The following is a 19,207-nucleotide window of genomic DNA, read 5'->3' as shown; positions in this document are numbered from 1 at the left end:
TACAGATATCCACGCGCCAAGCTCACTAGATCCTCAATCAGTGAACTTGCCTTGGCATAGCTCCAGCAACGGTGATCCATGTGGGAAGCCTACCGAGATGGGAGCTCGTGTTCAAGTCGACGAAGAGTGCAGATGCAGCCGGTGCTATGTGTACAGTGTGCCTTTTGGTAGCCGCAAACTGGCAGTCTGGGCTGCTAAATCAGACACCTGAGTATAGAACGGCCGCGCATGCGAGGCTTTTTGCACGTGGACGGAGAAAAAGCCTGCAAGTGGTCGGCCATGATAGCTAAGACAGGCGTACTGGCGGGCGGAGCATGTCGAGAGCTCGTCGTCTTGGCAGAGGTTTGGGCACTCGAAGGACGTGGCGTACAACATTCCACAGCATACTCCTATGTAAACACGCTCATCGTACTCGAACGACGGCGGACGGTGACCAGTACGCGGCTACTATGCAGCAAGCGCTGCTGGCCAGACTATCATCGGCCTCTGGTGACAGTTTCGCCCAAACTCAAACCAAGCCTTGCCTCGTGTCCAAATCGCGAAAAAGCTTCGGTGGCTCGTGAACTTACGTCACCGTAGGTGCGTCAGCCACCATACAATGTCGTCTTCCTCTTCGTGTCGGTAATGAGTGAAATGGATGAGTAGTTGTACTTGAATGCTTGGTACGACTACGAGCAAGAAACACTTCCTGCGGCGTAATAAGGTATCCCTCGAGAGTCCGCTGCATTGTTGGGCGAACCCTTCCGAAAACGCTCGGCTTCATGGCTACGAGTTCTAATCTAGACACGAATCAGATAAAGAATTGGAGATCAATCATATGCCTTATAGTATTCGTGCTCACCAGTGAGTCGGAACAAGATGGATACTGGGCAAGTCCAGACTGACATCAAGAGACAGATCTTAATGTGCTGTTCCCATTCACCATACCCATACCCGTGCCAAGGAATCTGGCAGACGGCATTATCAGGACCTTGGTTTCACTTCGGATCATCTCGTCCAGAGATAGAGGGCATAATCATGTCGAAGTGGCGAGAAAGGAAAATACTAGACCAGCCAAGCAGACACGACTACTTTGGCTGAAATTCCCCATGAACTATGTTACTGGACCACTAATCGTGGACCTCTTCCTCCTCGCCATCCTGGCCATTGGTAGACAAGAAGTCCACGATGGTACAGTAGGAGCCGACAATATCGACCCGATCAACATCATGGTCTTCTTCATCACACTGGCCTACATCGCCATCTCCATGGACTCCACAGGACTGATCAGATGGTTAGCCTACAAAGTACTGCAAAGTGGTGGGAGTAACGGCAAGCGACTGTATCTCTACCTCTACACCTTCTTCTTCGCTTTGGCTAGCTTCATAGGCAATGATCCGGTGATCCTCTCCGGCACTCCATTTCTGGCTTATATGACCAGAATATCTAAGAACATCGAGAACCCGAAGGCCTGGATCTATACACAGTTTGCCTTGGCCAACATTGCCTCCGCGATTCTGGTCTCATCGAACCCAACTAACCTGGTTCTGGCCGGGGCGTTCCAGATCAAGTTCATTGTCTACACCGCCAACATCATTGTGCCAGTCATCGCGACCGTGATCCTGCTATGTCCCTTTTTGCTGTACTTCATCTTCCGCAGCGAGGCTCTTATACCTGCTTCTATCCAGCTGTATGAGCTTCCAGAGTTAGCGAAGAACAAGGCGCCAGTGAATCCGAACATTCCGAACGCTGAGACTGAGGCCAATTCGTCAGGGGAAGGAGAAGACATGGCATTGCTGGAGGAGATCTTAAATCCTTATCTCGAGAGACGTAGTGCTGTCTTTGGAGCGTGCATAATGACTGCCACGCTTGTTACTATTCTGGCAGTCAACGCAGCCACACCGGTTCAGAACTCACATCCTGTGTGGTGGGTCACTTTACCAGCAGCGGGAGTCATGTTGTGCTGGGACGTCACTTGGGGCTGGCTACGGCGTGATGAAAGTCGTACAGCGGCACGAGAGAGCCGGAAGCGGGCGGAGCAGACTCAAGAAGTGGGAGAGGAGGCAGGCGAGAAGACATTGGATGGGTCGCCAACGGTCTTATCGGAGCGATCCAAGGTCGGGAACGATGTCACGGCTGCGGATAGCGGCCGTAACCTGTCAGCAGAGTTGAGTCCAGCAGAGAGCGAAGATCTCGAAAAGGCTGGAGCTCACACAAGTCGGGATATCCCTGGATCTGATGAACCAGCCACGCTCGAGTCCGTCACAAACAACGTCTGGAGGTGGTGTCGCGAAACCTTTCCCACCGCAACTACGGTGTTAAGCACCCTTCCACTCCCTCTCGTACCCTTCTCCCTATGCATGTTCGTCCTCGTCCAGTCGCTGGTAACACACGGCTGGGTCGCAGTCTTCGCCTACGGATGGGACCACTGGATTCATGCTACTGGGACCGTTGGCGCCGTGGGCGGCATGGCGTTCATGTCGATCATCTTGTGCAACGTGAGTAGCATGAGGAGTGTAGCACCTCGACCAAGCTGACCGCTTCATAGTTCGCAGGCACAAACATAGGGACAAGCATCCTCCTCTGCCGCGTTGTCCAGGCGTGGCTCGCCATTCATGAGCAGAATGGCACATCAATCAGTCAGCGAACGTTCTGGGCAACAATCTACAGCATGACGATGGGCCTCAACTACGGCGCGTTTAGTCTCGCCTTCTCTGCTTCGCTCGCTGGTCTACTATGGCGGGATATACTGGCACGGAAGCACGTTTTCGTGCATAGTCTAGATTTCATGAGGATAAATTTCAGCATCATTGCTTTCACGACGGTAGTGGGCTGTGCAGTACTGGTGGGGGAGATGTATATCATACGGCCGACAACGCCGTATGTCTCGACATGATGATAGCAGTCTATTGCTTCTTATGGTTGTTATAGTTCTATATAGCGCGGCGTTTTTGTGTCTAGATCTTATATCTATAGTCAGGTCTGAATAGATTCTCATCTCAGCTCGTTCCCACTCATAGCTTCTCAGCACCTGGCTCGCCACCAACCAAGTCCATCTCCGTCGAAGTAGGCTCATACCCACCAGCAGCAGCCACAAATTCTTTGTCATCCAAGAAGCAGTCTTCTGTCTCCACAGACTTCGGGTCAAAACGATAGATCCTCGCCTCAGCATTCTTCCACATATACGTCGATGGACCGTTCGGCCCGCTAGTGATTCTTCTCAAGATATCTCCATGGGCGACCAGCACAATCGTCTGCTCTGGTCGTGCTCGCAGCCATTCCCTGACCCATCGCGCACGCTCGTCAGCAGCATCAGGAGACCAAAAACCCTCTTTGCTTATCCAGTCCGGCGTGAGCATGGAGAAGTCGAAACCCTTGAACTCAGGCTTGGCCTGCAGCTTTTCGCGGGAGACACCAGTGTCGCAGGGAAGGTCGTTGACCTCTTGTGCTTGCGGGAGGCAGATCACGTTCGAGATGCCGAGACGTTTGGCTGCTGGACCCCAGCCGAGAAGTGTTGTTTGCAATGTTCGGCTGAGCGGCGAAGTAACCACGAGCTCGACTTCCTTCTGCAACGGAGATACTTGTGGGGCGAGAGATTGAGCTTGTTTGCGTCCGAGAGGAGTCAAAGGTGCATCAGGTACTGTCGTTGATTAGTGGAGGACAAACGGCAGGATATAGACACATACTGCTGTAGTCAAGATCGACGTTGTGTTCGGCTTGAGCATGTCTTGTCAATATTATCCTTGAGTTCGGCGCCATACTTTCCAAAGTGACCGGAACGGCACTGGTTATGGTATTTCAAAGATGCTGCGGCAAGAAAGATTTGAGTATCGGTGTCATGACGCTGCACATATGTTTGCCAATGCAGCCGACATTTACCGATAGGGCTGAAGGACGACGCGACATCACTAGCCCTGTCAGCTTTGCATAACGACAATTCGATAACAACTGAGAGGGTGCATGCAATGGACATGTCGTTCATTTTCCACTCCACGACTTGAGCGTCGAGGCTACCGTCAAGTTCTCCATAAAATGTCTATTTGCCTTGTAGACCGTGGCTTGCGCGCCCATCAGTACCAAGCTGGGAATCAAGAGCACCAGTGATTTACAGATCCCCAGAGCTTGGTTGGCGTTCGCGGTCTCGCAGGGCGGGTGTGGCCCTCGAAGCTGCTCTGTCCCTTGATACGACATCCAGCGTAGCTATCTGCTGCCAGTCAATGTGGTGAAGTTTGTAGTCGAGCTGTTAAACGGCCTAACGAGCTTTGAACCCATGACAAAGTCATCGAACTGGCGGCTCATTTGGTTTATGCTTGCCATACCCATGACTAGCCCGGACCCGATCACAGTGCGGATTCTGGTACTTTGCAAGCTCTAGAGCTACTGCCAGGTCTACCATACCTGCAGTATTTACCGAGCGTACCTGCCACGATGACATCAGACTGGAGGCCTGGTCGACAGCAATACTTCAGCTTGCTGCCAGACTACGCCGGAGAGCCTCTATCGGACCAGGACTCTGGTCAGCGCCGTTAGCCTGTCGGCTAGCAGCTGCTTCTTGATGGCCGCCCACAACCAGATCTTTGTCATTTGACCGTCTCGAAATCCATGATTGTGCACAAAAAACGTTTGGCTGCTCAGAGTATCATGAATGCCTTTGTCGTAGCTGCGAAGTGTCTTAAGATTGCCATTGTTCACCAGACGAAGCTATATCAAGACAGCCGCCATTTGACCAATCTCGTCTCAATATCCTGCAATATTCTTTCATCAAGTCCGCAGCACAACCTACACGACCGACAAACTCTCGAGCAGGTCTCAGATCAGTCGTACAACCAACCAATAAGACAAGAGGCCCAAACGTGGTCTCTTTGTGCCTTCATAGGCTGCAAGTCCGTCGCCCAGCGCATCGTTGGCGACTGCGGAGAGTGTGGCAAGGAGTTCTGCTCTATCCACCGCATGCTCGAGTCCCACGAATGTGTCGGTATAGCCAATGCCGCTGCCAGTGCGGAGGCTCAAAACACCGCTAAGCTTGAGGGCGAGGCGACCAAGTACAACAAGGTCGACCGTGACTATGAGTGGTGCATGAATAAGATGAGTGGCGCCAAGGGCTTTGGTGAGGACAAGCAGTAGTCAATACCGGGCTTGCTGAGCCCGTCAAGTAGGTACCGGGGAGCACTTAGGTAAGTATGATAAACTCTCCTCCACGCAAGCCTTCATGAAGTCACTTTTCCAGGAGAAGTGTCGGAGTCTCGCGCGCGTTTCCGTCTGTGTATGTTGGGACATTGCAATCATCTCACCAACGATCCAAATCCCCACAATGACTTGAAGCAGCGCTCAACCCTGTGCTGGCACAATCGGTCATTCGAGAGTTCACTACCAACCTGTACAAAGCTATACAATGCTATTTTTAGCAGACAATCCATTGTCGTCGCTGAACATCAAATGCTCCTTGTTCACCACGATGGTCTTTGTGCTCTGGGGTCCTAAGAGTGAAGGCGATTGTGGCTCGAAGGTCGGTATAAACGCCGAAGCGTGATCTCCCTACAGTGAACATTAGCAGTCATCTCCAAAAGGTTCGAAATTAGCTTACTTGCGCAGGCCGCAAGAAACTACCGCAACCCACCAACTACCCGACCCACCAAGCAGACTTCAAGATTAGCGGAAGTACGAGGATGCTCACTCTCACCACAACCGGCCCTGCCACAACAGTCACGATGTTCGTCCGCCAAGCTGATAACAGCCAATCAACATCCAATACCTCATCCACACCCTCCAGCACCAGCACTCCCGCTGTCGACCCTTTAGCAGTCGTCGTTGGTCAAAGCGCCTACTACCGCACCTGTCTGGTTGGTGTGAGTCTTGTGCTCGCCTTCCTGGTTCTTGGTTTGATGGGCTACTTTCTCTATCCAGTCTACAAGCGTGTTCGTGCTAGGAAGCAGATCCAGGAGACTCGTCAATGGCCAAGTGCACCAACGATATCTGCTCCACAAGCGGTTCCCAGGGCGCCCTCTCGCGCTGCGAGTAAGGCTGATGACGGGTTTGAGATGGCGTCGGTGTCCACCAAGAGTTCGCGACCTGATGCTGCTTGGTTCTCGAAGAAGAGGGCTGGTGGGTACGGCAATCAGATAATCTGAGTGATCTTGAAATGAGAGTGAGAGAGAGATTGCGGAAGAGGCGCAGCCATGATGCAGGTGGTGTGATTAGCTGTCCTTATTCAATTCAGTAGAATTACCACTTGTACCAGCACGATACCGTGTGAGTACGTCAATATGATAGAGGAAGTGTATGAATTGAAACAGCAATACCTAGCAGAGCAATTTCACCTTCATAATTTTGACACCCTTTTCTGTGAGACCTGAAATGTCAATTGAAGATGGCTTTTGGTCATAATGGGCCTTCATGATCTGGCTGTCACCGTTGATCCAACGTCTGAAGCGGATATCAGCCCTTCATCGCGACCTACAATTAGGAAAGGCCAGAGCACAGTCAATACCGCACTGTAGCTTTTCTTTGTTGGGAGACCACCGGGACTGCCATCCACTTCAACGCCTTTGTTGAGTAAACAATGCTCTGGAACGATGCCTTTGCAGAACGTCAAGAAGCGATACAACAGAATTGTCCAGACCTCGCACTGATATATCTTACTAGAGCAGTTCTCGCCGGTGCACAACCCCAGATCGAGTTTTCAAGATTGAAAAGTGTGACGATGAGCGACTCCACAAGCACATCCGGGGTGAAAGGCGACCTCATCGGCCTCATTCTCTTCCTACCATTCGCCGGCATCTTGCTGAGTTTAGTAGATATAGGGTATGTCATGAAACGAAGGAGTATTGCCAAGCACAGGGCTAGAGCTACTGCCTTTGATAGGTGGTACGGCCAGCAGCACCAGCGAGGATCTCCAGTCCCGTCCATCAAGAGCCAGAGATCTGGCGATAGTTTTGCAAGGGACGAGCAGGTTGTAAGGAAGCCGGTGACTGCTTATCATTCCTGTTAGAGGGATCCGTTTAGGTAAGTAAGTTCCGGCTGGTCCGAGAGCAAAAGAATGACCATTGTCTGTACATCGGTCCTAGATGGTGCCATGGCTACTTGTATCTTGCTTGTCAGGACACGAATTCCCTCGAAGCATGTAAAACAATTCATCGAGTTGGGAAGTCTTTTTGTCGTCTGCTGTGCTTCTGTTTCACTTCCCCACAAAGTGACCATGTTGCCAAAATCTGAAGAAATGAGTATCGCCCAGCGAGCCCTGGCAATGTAGTGATCTCGTGTGGTATGCCCGAATCGATGGAGAAAAGTGCTAAATGTACGCGAAGGTGTAAATTTAATTGGCCACGCGTCGCGCGACGGGCCGACCGTTGCTAGGCAGGTGTTGACATGACGCACAGCTGGGCCTCCAAAAAGTGCGAGGCTGGCTTTGCATGCTGGAGTCCAGCCACCACTACTTCTCAAGACAAGTGGATACTCTTTCGATCAAAGTACTTTGGCAAGTCACACTATTCTCTATCAATCTTGAGCCTGCGTACTGAAGCACAGCAGAATCACCCAAAAGCACCTCGAGCGCCCATTCGACGAACATATCTCTCACACCCCATACCGAACATATTCACCCGCGGAATACTCGGCTCCGGGCCATCGAACGAAGCGATACTTGAGCAGTCCAACAGCTAAGGCTTCGGCCTTCAGCTCGCAATGGCGCCTGCAGTGGTTGCAACTCGGATGCTCAGGAACAGCGAGCAATACTCCGACATTGCTGGACTGTCAGAATCGTCCTTGGAGCTCGACAAGCGTAGCACGGATGGCGTACCTCGTTTCATCGCCCGCGACACATCCTCTAACTCACTCTCGTTCACCAAAAGCAACCATGCTATCGTCGCTCGAGATACCGCCACTACTTACGTCCCAGGCACCGGCTCACGACCTCCTGCTGCCTTCAATAACAAATTCTTCTTCGCCCTCTTCGCCATCATTGGCGTAATAATGGTCTTGGGAGCCCTATGGTTCTTCTTCTGGGCGAAGAACGGTGGCTTCAAGTACCAACAAGGCGACTGGGATGACTACAAGAGTACGGTGTTGCGTCGGAAAGGTCCAGACGGCAAGACCTTGAGTAACGCAACCAAGAGCACGAAGCTGGGGTATGGTGCGAGTACCATAGCAGGTACACAACACTATGCCTGGCAGAAGCAAGCAGCGAAAAGTGTTGTCGGTCGTGATGAGAAGGGCAGGAAGGGTATCCGGGCAAAGCGTGGTTGGGCCAAGACACACAGCGTTCTCTACTCAGACGACTACATGACGGAAACTTTCGGCACCCAGACTGTATCAGACATGACCGAAGTCCGCATCGAAGCAGACTATGCCGACCATTCGAAACGCTACCGCGATCGCGACGTTCAACAGTACAAGAAGGAAAAGCCCGCTCGTGTAGGTGGCCTAAATCGCATAGCAGATGGCAGCAACTTCGGCACCACCGTTGGAGGCTCAGAAGTGTCCGAAACCTGCTCGGAAGCTGCTCTCCTCCCACGCGAAGCCCGCGAACAACGCATCAAAGAAAAGGAGAAAAAGCACGCCGAACGTATGGCCAAAGAAGAAGCAGCACGAATGGAACGTCGCTGGCGCAAAGAAGCCGAAGAAGCCGCCGCGTCCCTCGCCCGCGAAAACGCTGACTCCCGACCTCCTCCACCACCAACTCACACCGCGACCCGGAAATCTGCCGCTCCAGCAGCAAAGCCCGGCCCTAGCAAACAACGTCGCAGTGAGTCCAGCTCCGCATCGCCCAGGAAACGTAACTTCAGCTACGGGGCTGGCCCAGAGTCTGAGGTCCTTAGCACGGCTTACACAGGCACGCATACCGAGTCTAGCAGCGGTGGTACGCGCTCAGCATCGTACTACGACGAGTATCGTCCACGCGCCAGCGAGAACCCACGATACAACGAGACCAAGACGACAGCGAATAGGCCTAGGCAGAGTTCGCCCAAGAAGGGTCCACCGGGCAGGAAGGGCAGGGAAGGCTACAGGCGCGGGGCAGATAGTGATTTGGACTAGAGGATTGGGCTGCGATATGGCATAGAGTAGTCGTCACAAGGGAGAAGAATATTTTTGCGTTTGTAATGAGCTTGGGCCTTTTCCGTCTAGAGTCGGGCAGCAAGCGGACCGAGTCTCCGGCTTTGCTCAGACGACTAGATCTGGAAGGAACGAACGCGACCAAGACGAAGGCATTCGCTTGGCAACACGAGAGTACCACGACGTGAGTGTACACTTATGAACAGCTACTGTAGATAGCATAGTATACCCACGACTGTACCACATCTCAGTTTCACTAGGTATAAATCACACAACCACATCACACACGAGATTCAGCGTAGAGAGGTGAAGCCATCCACAAATTACATACAACCCTACCTATGCTCTCATCACTCATCATAATCATATCTCATACAGGAAAGAAAGAAGTCATGCCATCATCGCGCCCATCAACTATCCTATCTCATGCTCCAACCAGAATCCACATAATGCAATGCTATACAGCTCGCCGTGGGGCGGGGGAGAAAGAAGAAGGAGAAGAGCGCTCAACATGATTATTTCTGTGCAGCGTGACCTCGTCTGATGCTCCAACAACGCCTCGCTACAAAAATAGATGACCGCCGAAAGGTTTGCTGCAAAGGAAAGTGCTTTTCTGTATGTTCGCTTTGCGCGATAGTGAAAAGCTTTGCCCAAGATCCCGTCCGGACTCCTGACTTTTGTGCGCTGCACTGCAGCGTGATCAGACGTGAGTGGGGTATCTTTAGAACAGAATTAAAGTCGCTTGTGAACGCTCAACGTTAACCCGGATGCAAAAGTCGTTAATTGGATCGCGTTTGATGTGGTGTAAATGAATGGTCGTGGTCGTGGTCGTGGTATTGAGCCGCTGCTCATGGTTGCGTGCCAGTAGCAGTGACAGTCGTATATGTTCGCTGCTTATTCATCTGTGCTCTTCTCTCTACAACCTGTCCTCATACTCTTCCGTGATAGTATCTTTCCTTTTGCTGATCCTGCTACCAGAACTCCTGCTCCCGTGATAAGCGCTATCCCTTCCAGAACTGCTTCCGATAATGATGGCATTCTTGCCATCCTCGCCGGGCTTCATCTCTACCCGAGCATCGCCGTACACATGTAGTACGGTACCATTCGACTCGATCCTGATACCTCCATCCTTGGCAGCTTGCGCAGATTGACTGCTCTTGCGACTGTGGCCAGAAATATGGCTGCCGCTGGTCCGTCGCTCAGACAATTGCTTGATATTCTCCGCCGTGAGCTCGGGTACTTGTCGACCACGAATCTGTTGCTGATATCGCTCAGCACGATCTTGAACCTCAATGTCCTCCAGCTTCTGCTGCTCGTATCGGCGGACAAGGTCGTTGTATTCGTTCTTGGAAAGGTACTCTGAACGGCGGCCATGTCGGTCCTCGATGATGACTTCACGTCTACTGAGTCCCGACCTGTCAGATACCGTGGTTGCTCTGGTCCTGCCAGATGAGGCTGTGGTCGAAATTGATGGCCGACGACTCCTGCCTGAATAAGACGAATCAGTTGTAGTAGGCCTGTAGATATCTGCTCTTGTGGTGCGGTCAGAGTCGACTTGATCCGACGATGGATAGTCGAAGTCTGTATCGGACCTGGGGTTCCGCTTGATGGGTTCGCGCGACACTCGCCTTGATGTTGCGGCAGAAGTGGTGTTCCTTGTGCTCAGGGACGGTCGGCGTAATACTGGGGGTGGCATCATCTTGCTATCTCTGGCACGGCGGCGACGCTCTCGGTCAGCTTCACGCCGTGCTTCACGTTCCGCTTCAGAGTCATAGTCAGACTCGGAGTCTTCTGTCTCGCCCTCCTCAGCGCCGGGGAAGGTGCCGGGCATGGAAGCTGGTTGCCGCGCCGAGAGTCGGCGCGTCATAGGTTGTACTGGAGCAGCAACAGGAGTCGCATAGTTCACGGCTGTGGGAGTGATGTCCCTCGCAGAGTATGTCCGGTTTAGAGCGGGTGCAGCAGTATATTGCACGGTACCAGGCGACTGCATTATTGGAGATGCCTGTGCGTACTGTGGCATGATTTGGTTGGGAGGCGTAGTGCCATAGATACCTGCTGCTGGAGGCTGGTATTGCGGATAGTACGTTGCCGGAAAGTTGTGGTAACCAGATGGTGAGTGCGGCGGCACATACTGGCCTGGCTGAACGTATCCGCTCACATTCGCATAGCCATAGACGGAAACCGGTCTGGCTGAGCGTGTTAATGGTGTAGGTACGGGTCTTGGCTGGGAAGACATGACAGGTGCCGCCGGCAGCGGAGTCGTCTGTATTGGGGCGATGTACGGACCAGGTTGTCGTGCTAATTGTGCTTGCCGCTGTTGTTCCGCCAGGACTGCAGCATATTGAGCTGCATCGACTCGAGACGCGAACGTAAATCGGCGCTCGGGATTCCGCCTACTAGCACATGACGAATGACCACAATTCAGATCGGCGCATACGCGAGACACCGATGCTGAGCGACATGGGGCTTGAGGTCGTGCGCTTTGACTTTCTCTCCATTGCACTGCGGACGTGCTCTTGCTCGGGCTACTTCCTGCTGGCCTGCGTGTCGCATTGGACGTAGCGACGATGTTTTGGACGGCAAGAGCGCCAGGAGGTGCGCTGGTGTGCGAAGAGTATCCCGAGTCGCTGTCAGCGCGCCTTTGCGTGACTTTTGGTGGTGGTCTTGATGAGAGTTGGCGACGTGTGGCCGTTTGAGCCGTGCCAGGCCTCACAGCTCCTGTATCATCATCGTAGTCCTCGGCTTGCATGACCTGAGGCCTGCGACGGGATGATTCACCCATCCCGAAGGCTTAAGCGCTGTGGTAAAGTTCGGCTTCCGCGTCGATCTTGGTAGGAACCGCGATGTGGGGCGTAAGGCGTGCGGTCGGACTCAAGAGTGCCGTGCAAGAATTTCACCGAACGCGCAGTGTAGACCAGGAGCCGAGGATGGCTTGATGTTGGCTCATTGTTCAATATCTCGGGTGTATAGAGGGCATTGTTTGTGACGACGTCAAAGAGAAAACGATGACTGTTTGCGTAGGCCACTAAGGGCCGATGGCTGCCTCACCGGTCATGCAAGGCGGGGAGTTACAGTAGTCAATGTACTGTGCAGGAGAGCTCTGCCATCTCGCGTATATGCTGAAATAAAAGTAGGCAGCGGCGAGCAAGCTGCTGAAATCGTGATAAAGTTATTGTGCTCGGGTAATGGGCATCAACAATGTATGAAGATCAAACATGGTTTCGAGATAGACGGCCCAAAAGCTGGGGACTGGAAGGGATATACTTGCAAACGCTTTCTGCCATGGCGCGAAGACGGCACGGGAGCGGCTGGCTACTAATGCACAATGTGACTAGTCCCGCACTGCTACTGGACACTTGTTGGAAGCTGCAGCTGTGGAGGATTGGGAGAGCTGGCTAGCGTATTGGTTGCTGATTGTCATTCCAGACCTTGGCGAAGTGGTGTGGTGGTACTCGCTGCTCGGCGTTGAACGGAACAGGACTGACGTGAAGCTCCAATGCGTGCTTCAGGTGTGTTTGAGGATGAAGGAGACGTCTACGGTGAGGACGTGAAGTGGAGTCGGGGATTGGCCGAGATGGACCCACTTTCTCGGTGGTGGGGCCCATGCTGTTCGCAGACAGACTTGGACAACAACTTCCCTCGTCCACGGAGTCAGCAAACGCAACCGCGTCTCGCGACTATGCTGCCACCAGGAATATGCTATGGCCGAAGTCCATACTGCGACTCCATTGCTGCCGTGCGACCACATTGCAAAGCAGGATAGCGGACCGCCACTAAGCAGGATTTAGGCTCTGCGTCTGCTACAGCCACACGTCGACGTGTCCTCCTGCGGCTGGAGCAATATAGATCATTCGTCAGGCATGACAGGCTCGATGCACGACATCCGGGACGAGACCATGCTCAGATCTACGCTACAGGGTACTCTGCTCAAAGACGTGGGTAGCAGGTACCTCAGCAAGATAGCCAGTGAGCACGAGGTCGCATCTTCTCACCGCTTCCTTGCTCATGCACGCAATGGATCAAGCCAATCGCAATCGAAACCTGCACCACCCACTCTACTGAGTAATGCTTGTACTGTTGCGTTTAAGTTCATGAATGCTGTCGGAAAGAAGTCCTTACTGGTCGGTTTCTCGGAATGTTGCTGGCCCATCCATGAGGCTCGTCACACCTTGACCGACAGAAAGTCTGGCCATACTCGGTCCAGAGATATTCAGGCCCAGGAAACGACCATATTCGATCACTAACGAGGTCGACAAGAGCCGCGTGTACTGCATCGCGTACTGCATCATGCTGTGTGACCACCAGCACGCTCGAGCCACACATGCAAAGCTCTTCTACGACGGAGGCAAATTCACATCTCGATAGGAGTAAACACGCCCTGATCATCTGCTGGACAGGATCTTGTCTTGCCCAGATTGCACAAATTATCCTTCTGCCGCTAGACGAAGGTATGGACCGTGTTCTTTGGTCACATCTGCGACTAGGCGAGTATCTCACATTTTTCGGTCATGTCTACGTACGCATGTATGCGTTGTGCAAGCTCGTGGAGGTGGGTGACAGGTAGGGCTTACACGAACGGATCCATCTCTTCCACGTCTTCAGCTCTCCCACTATATCGCCGTGCCTCTGTTCCGCTCGCCCACAAACCATGGCAGCCAGCTGGGGTAGGAAGTCTCCTCGACAGCAGTCACTACTGCTTCGGCCAGCATCATGGTCACATGGTCATGTGCGTGGTCCGAGTGCCACTTGAGGATGAGCTTTCCGATGTCGTGATAAAGCAAGACTGGGTAGGTCAGGAACCTCAACTATAGACCCCCCAAGTCTGTCCCAGTCAAAGACCCGCTTAGCCCGCAGCGCAATGATGTTTCTCTACGACCAGTCACGGTAATGAAGTAATCGCGGAGCCGTGGAAAGATATCACCCTGGGCATTCAGGATCGCGAGAACAAGGATGAAGCTCTCGGATGTCGTCTACCTGTCTCATGAGAGTGTCGACTGATAAGGAAAATCGAGAACCTGGGAGAGAAGTATAGCATACATGTGCAAGTATAAGTTTCCTGCCTTGCAGCTTGCAGATCCCACATGGCAAGCAGTACATAGATACCTCCCCTACACCCTCCAAATATCCACCTGCTTCACCGCTCTTTTGAGGAGATTCGATCCAACCCCAAGACCTGCGAACCACCACTTTTGTGTCGCATAATGCGCTATTCGACTGCATGCGAGACAAATTACAGTCGAAATGCTGCCGCCACCGTACAATAACCTCTGTGCAACGCAAGACGGAGCAGAGTCCAATCCTCTCCCTCCCTCGCTCCCCATCCTCACATTCTCTCTACAGGCTTCAATCCGAGCAACCTCATCCCATTAGCCAGAACCTGCCTACTCGAATCATACAACCCCATCAGCGCAGCTTTCTTCTCCGGACTCTCAGCATACATCACACTCATCGTCTTCGCATTCCTATTTTCCGCATCCTTTGCATCATAACACGAACTGAGCAGATGCGTCATCTTGAACAGATACGTCAAGACTGTGATGGGCTCACGAGTCTTGTAAGCGTTGAGGAAGACATCGGGCCACTGTGCCAGGCAACGGACAAGCTCTACACCTTCCTTTGCTTGGATCACGAGGCTGAAGTCGGCGCGTTCGAGATCGGCGCGGGAGACGTTGGCTTTGCGCTCCATGCTGCAGACACGGGCGTGGCTGTATTGGAGGTACGGTCCTGTGTCGCCTTCGAAGCTCGTCATGCGTTCCATGTCGAAGTTGTAGCCGTTGATCATCTTGCCGCTGTAGTCTTGCACCATGATGGCGCTGATGGCGAGAGTGTCGGCCGTCTCCTCTGGGTTCACGACTTGCTCGTACTTCTCCTCGTTCTTGCGCATGACGTCGTGCATGAAGTCCTTGGCTGAGTCAAGACTGTCGGCTAGGGAGACCACGGTGCCTTTGCGGGTACTCATTGTTTGACCCTTAGGGTCTTTGACCATGCCGAAGGTGATGTGTTCGCATTTCTTGACTGTGTCGCTGTACGGTGAGCCCATGAGATCAAGGATCTTGAAGAATTGTGCAACGTGGACGTCTTGCTGAGAGGCGATAACGTAGATCATTTTGTCGAAGTTGTACTGCTCGTAGCGTTCGTAATTGGCGGCGATATCACGGGTGAGGTAGAGAGATGTGCCGTCCTTCTTTTTCACGAGAGTCTTGCCCAGCTTTGGTGCGCCATGTTTTGCTAGGTCGACGATTACAGCACCTTTGCTTGGTTCTGACACCCCTCGCTCCTGGAGCACGTTGGCAGCCTTATCCATGTCTTCTACCTTGACAGTAGACTCTCCACTGTAGTCGTCAAAAGCGATACTGAGTCGAGCGTACATGTGCTTGTACGCTTCGATAGAAAGATCCCGGAACTTTTGCCAGTACTTCAGTGCCTCCTGATCACCATCGACCATGCGCTTGAAGAACTGCCTAGCTTTCTCGTCAATGCTAGGCTTAGCGACAAGCTCTTCCTGCACCTTCTCGAGCTCTGCAATGGCATTTTGCAACTCCTTCTCCTGCTCGTCGGTCCATTGAGGTGGCGGTGGCGCCTCTGCTTCCTTGCCTTTGGCAGGCTTCTTCGGCTTGGGAGGATTCTTGACCTTTTCGAGTTCGTCTTTCTTCTCGGTCAACGTCTTCGCTTCCTTCTGCTCCGCACTGTTATCCTGGTTGATCTTGACGTAGACTTCGTTCAGATGCTTGATAGGATCTCGTTCGAGCTCTGCTTCACTGCCATACTTCTCGAAGCCCTGACTAAGGATACCATATTGCTTGCCCCAGTCGCCAAGATAATTCATGCTGATGGTCTCCCATCCTGCGGCAGAATACAGCTTGCTCAGAAATCCGCCAATGATCGTACTTCGCAAATGGCCAGTATGAAACTCCTTGGCAATGTTTGGTGAAGAATACTCGACGATTAGCCTCTTCCGCTTGCTGCCCGGTTTCGATGGATCCTCCAGGCCAAGTCGAGGATTGAAACCATATTGCGTCTTGTGCTTGGGGATGTACTTCAGGGTTAGTGAGGCGAGAGGTTCGGGCTCGAAGAAGAAGCGCACGAACGTCTTGTCAGCGGTTGGCTTCTGAACAAGTGGGCTTTCGAACTTCTCAGCGATCTCTGAAGCTAGTCCGTCTGGCTTCTTGCCTTTCAATCGCAATGCCGGGACTGGTAGCACAAGATCTCCGTGTTTCTGATCTGCTGTCCATGCCAGAGCATTGTTGATGATGGCCGGGTCCGCTTCAGTGATCCTGTGCAGCTGCTCGATGATGTACGCCCGGAAGATATCGACTGGATTGTATTCGGGGTGGAGCAGGACTCCCGGAAATGATGGTGGCTGCGATAGTCCGAGATGTTGTAGCTGTGCTGTGATTTGATTCATGTCCAGAGCAGGACCGTCGTGTGAATTTCCATTAAGAGCGGCCATGATCGTGTTGCTAAAAGTCGAAGCACTTCCCCCGACTAAAGGAGGATTTCTGTTATAGGCGTATGTCTCCCGTGTGACTCTTGGTTGAGTCAAGCGTCTTGCAAATTTCGAGCGGACAAATCGTTTATGCAGCGATGGTCTGAATGCAACGCTTCCTATGAGCCTCGATGATTCACACAACCAGAGACGCATTCACTCGATCGAAATTTTGAAGGACCTGTTTGCATAGATTTGGTTGCAGCAAAGCAAAGCTCTGAGAGGTTGCCATCGCGTGGCGCAGAAGCCTCAGCCACAATCCCTCTTTCTCCATCCGAGAATCACGTGACAAAGCTGTCATACAATCTCCCGTCACCTCCATAATATTCCGTACATTCGCATAAACAACTCGTGTTTCGCCCTATTACGACCACAAAACTATTCCGACACCGTTGGTACGAAGTATGCTCTATCTAGCACCTCAGTCGGTAGAATATGCCCTTCTTGGCTGCCCAGAGCTGCATGTACCTCGGGTGGCGCCGGTGCTGCACGTAGTCAACAGACTGGACCAAGGCTGAACGATTGACGTGTATCGTGGGTGATCCTCCGTAGGCTACTAACTTCTGTCTACAGCTGCATGTATTCTGCGAGGCCACTGGCTATACTCTGCTGGACCGAAGGACCGGTCATATGTCTGGTTTGACCTCATTTCTTGAACAGTCTTCATCTCTGCGCGGCGACGGGGCATAGTCGATGTCAAGATCGGTGATCACAAGGGACTGACCGCGGCGAGTACGCTTTCTACAAAAGCTACCTGCTCGTTACGCTGGTCACGATCGGCGATCTGGTGCGAGCGTAATCCTCTTGGAATGCATCTCCTCTACACGGACAAGGACGGCAAACTAGCTTTGAAACAAGTCCTCACCAGCGAAGCAGGATCGTACGCTATCCTATCGCATCGATGGCGTGACGGGGAGGTCACCTTCCAGGACATGCAGCAGCCCAGCGTCGAGGTCGAGAACAAACCCGGGTACCGGAAACTGCGCAAGTGTATGCACCAGGCGCGAAAAGATGGTTGGAAAACTTGCTGGATCGACACGTGCTGTATTAATAAGGAGAGCAGTGCTGAACTACAGGAGGCGATCAATTCTATGTGGACCTGGTATGCTAATGCTCGAGTATGCTATGCTTATCTGGACGACATAGAGATAGTAAAAAAGGATAGCGTTGTCACTGAGTCCGACCTGATAACCTTGGGTAATGCGCAGAAAGTGGAAGGCTTCTCTTCGAGCGGTTGGTTTGGACGTGGATGGTGAGTGTAGCAGTCCTATTGGTCGCCTTTGCGCGATGCAAATCGATATTGACTCGTGCTCGAGGACGCTACAGGAATTACTTGCGCCAAGAGTCGTCGAGTTCTACGACAAGACGTGGCAATGGGTTGGAAGTAAACGCGACCTAAGCTCTCACATCAATTCAATTACTGGAATCGATCCTGGCTTTCTCGTACGCCCGCAGACTGTCCGCAACTGCTCAGTTGCATTACGATTATCATGGGCAGCTACACGGACTACTACGAGGATAGAAGACGCCGCATACTGCCTGCTGGGCTTGCTAGACATCAACATGCCATTGCTTTACGGAGAGGGAAACAAGGCGTTCAAACGGCTGCAGGAAGAAGTCATCAGAGTGTCGGCGGACATTTCGATTCTGTGCTGGTCTTGGCCAGGGTCGCTTGCAAATCGTCGGGATTTCAAATACGGCATTTTAGCGACGAATGCAGATGGATTCTCACAGGATCCTGGCTTCAGCCCACTGCCCCGAGACGGCTCCAGCCTTACACTATTGCCCTCATACCTTGAGATCGGCGAAACGGACATTGTGCGATTATCGCCATCGAACCTCTGTCTGGCAGTCCTAGAGGGTCACAATGAAGTCAGGAAGGTGTGCCTCTTACTTCGATGGTCGGAAATCCGTCGTATGGCACCTTACTCCCTGGATGTCGGAGTGCGTCTTGCCATTATCCTCTTGGAATCTCCCTACTTCACGAGCCAGGTGTTTCCTTCGATCAGGAGCACGATTCGGATCGCCCAGCACTACAGCCCAATGGAAGCGCCGGATGTATGGGAGATCGAATATGTATGTAAGCCTAAGGACCTCACAAAAGTTGTCACGACATGGCCTCTGGAGCCTTTCTGGAAGGAGTTGGCGAAACGCTGCTGGTGCCGACAGTTTGCTAGTGCACAAGAAACACTGCGTTTCGCCGCTTCCTTGCAAATAGCGGGTATCCCAGCACAACGACTCACCATAGCACTTGCCATCGACACCGAGCAACCCACTCGACCATGTTTGGTGATTGGCAAACTTGTAACGGACCTAGAACAGACTGCAGACCACGCCGTTGCGACCCTGCTCACCACCTGCATACGAGCCCAAGTAGATGGGCACTACGCAAATAGGACACGAGAGACCGTCACGATAGGAGGAGAAAGGCTCCAGATCAGTGTCAGCTACAAGCGTACGGAGCGGACACGAGGTGAATTCTACAATCATCTGCGGTATACCCTTGTAGTGGAGCGAGCTGCAAAGACAGATAAGAGCACGCCTCTGTCCACATCGAAATTGATCAACGGGAAACCCAAATTACCCTGGCGTCCGCCTCCGCCCCGATTAGCTGGACCGATCCCTCCACTCTGAGAGACACACGTAGCAGTATCAGACCGAAAAGAGCTTGTATATACTTTGCTACAACAGACA

At 52.5% G+C, this 19,207-nt stretch overlaps 8 protein-coding genes across 8 annotated transcripts; 5 read left to right on the top strand and 3 right to left on the bottom strand.

Annotated features, from left to right (window-relative positions):
- Window positions 1–1,088: 1,088 nt before the first annotated feature.
- On the top strand, window positions 1,089–2,875 carry LTS14_004422 (uncharacterized protein; the record flags this gene model as incomplete). The annotated part of the gene is made up of 2 exons (XM_064837124.1): window positions 1,089–2,477; window positions 2,528–2,875. 2 exons carry the CDS (start codon window positions 1,089–1,091, stop codon window positions 2,873–2,875), a joined length of 1,737 nt encoding a protein of 578 aa, XP_064695083.1.
- A 118-nt stretch (window positions 2,876–2,993) lies between these two features.
- Window positions 2,994–3,738, bottom strand: LTS14_004421 (uncharacterized protein; the record flags this gene model as incomplete). The annotated part of the gene is made up of 2 exons (XM_064837123.1): window positions 2,994–3,619; window positions 3,666–3,738. The coding sequence occupies 2 exons, from the start codon at window positions 3,736–3,738 to the stop codon at window positions 2,994–2,996; spliced, it is 699 nt and encodes a 232-aa protein (XP_064695082.1).
- An 882-nt stretch (window positions 3,739–4,620) lies between these two features.
- On the top strand, window positions 4,621–5,103 carry LTS14_004420 (uncharacterized protein; the record flags this gene model as incomplete). Its single annotated transcript, XM_064837122.1, has 1 exon — window positions 4,621–5,103. The coding sequence occupies one exon, from the start codon at window positions 4,621–4,623 to the stop codon at window positions 5,101–5,103; it is 483 nt and encodes a 160-aa protein (XP_064695081.1).
- Window positions 5,104–5,434: 331 nt separating this feature from the next.
- LTS14_004419 (uncharacterized protein) lies at window positions 5,435–6,107 on the top strand (the record flags this gene model as incomplete). The annotated part of the gene is made up of 2 exons (XM_064837121.1): window positions 5,435–5,489; window positions 5,572–6,107. The coding sequence occupies 2 exons, from the start codon at window positions 5,435–5,437 to the stop codon at window positions 6,105–6,107; spliced, it is 591 nt and encodes a 196-aa protein (XP_064695080.1).
- Window positions 6,108–7,659: 1,552 nt separating this feature from the next.
- LTS14_004418 (uncharacterized protein) lies at window positions 7,660–9,009 on the top strand (the record flags this gene model as incomplete). The annotated part of the gene is made up of 1 exon (XM_064837120.1): window positions 7,660–9,009. The coding sequence occupies one exon, from the start codon at window positions 7,660–7,662 to the stop codon at window positions 9,007–9,009; it is 1,350 nt and encodes a 449-aa protein (XP_064695079.1).
- A 934-nt stretch (window positions 9,010–9,943) lies between these two features.
- Window positions 9,944–11,776, bottom strand: LTS14_004417 (uncharacterized protein; the record flags this gene model as incomplete). Its single annotated transcript, XM_064837119.1, has 1 exon — window positions 9,944–11,776. One exon carries the CDS (start codon window positions 11,774–11,776, stop codon window positions 9,944–9,946), a length of 1,833 nt encoding a protein of 610 aa, XP_064695078.1.
- A 2,574-nt stretch (window positions 11,777–14,350) lies between these two features.
- On the bottom strand, window positions 14,351–16,477 carry SYR1 (arginyl-tRNA synthetase; the record flags this gene model as incomplete). The annotated part of the gene is made up of 1 exon (XM_064837118.1): window positions 14,351–16,477. One exon carries the CDS (start codon window positions 16,475–16,477, stop codon window positions 14,351–14,353), a length of 2,127 nt encoding a protein of 708 aa, XP_064695077.1.
- Window positions 16,478–17,322: 845 nt separating this feature from the next.
- Window positions 17,323–19,147, top strand: LTS14_004415 (uncharacterized protein; the record flags this gene model as incomplete). The annotated part of the gene is given in 2 exon segments (XM_064837117.1): window positions 17,323–17,765; window positions 17,779–19,147. 2 exon segments carry the CDS (start codon window positions 17,323–17,325, stop codon window positions 19,145–19,147), a joined length of 1,812 nt encoding a protein of 603 aa, XP_064695076.1.
- Window positions 19,148–19,207: the final 60 nt, after the last annotated feature.

The sequence above is a fragment of the Recurvomyces mirabilis genome, assembly GCF_035927965.1.
Source record: "Recurvomyces mirabilis strain CCFEE 5264 chromosome Unknown scaffold_10, whole genome shotgun sequence".
Classification (NCBI taxonomy): domain Eukaryota; kingdom Fungi; phylum Ascomycota; class Dothideomycetes; order Mycosphaerellales; family Teratosphaeriaceae; genus Recurvomyces; species Recurvomyces mirabilis.
This window is presented reverse-complemented; position numbering and strand designations above follow the sequence as displayed.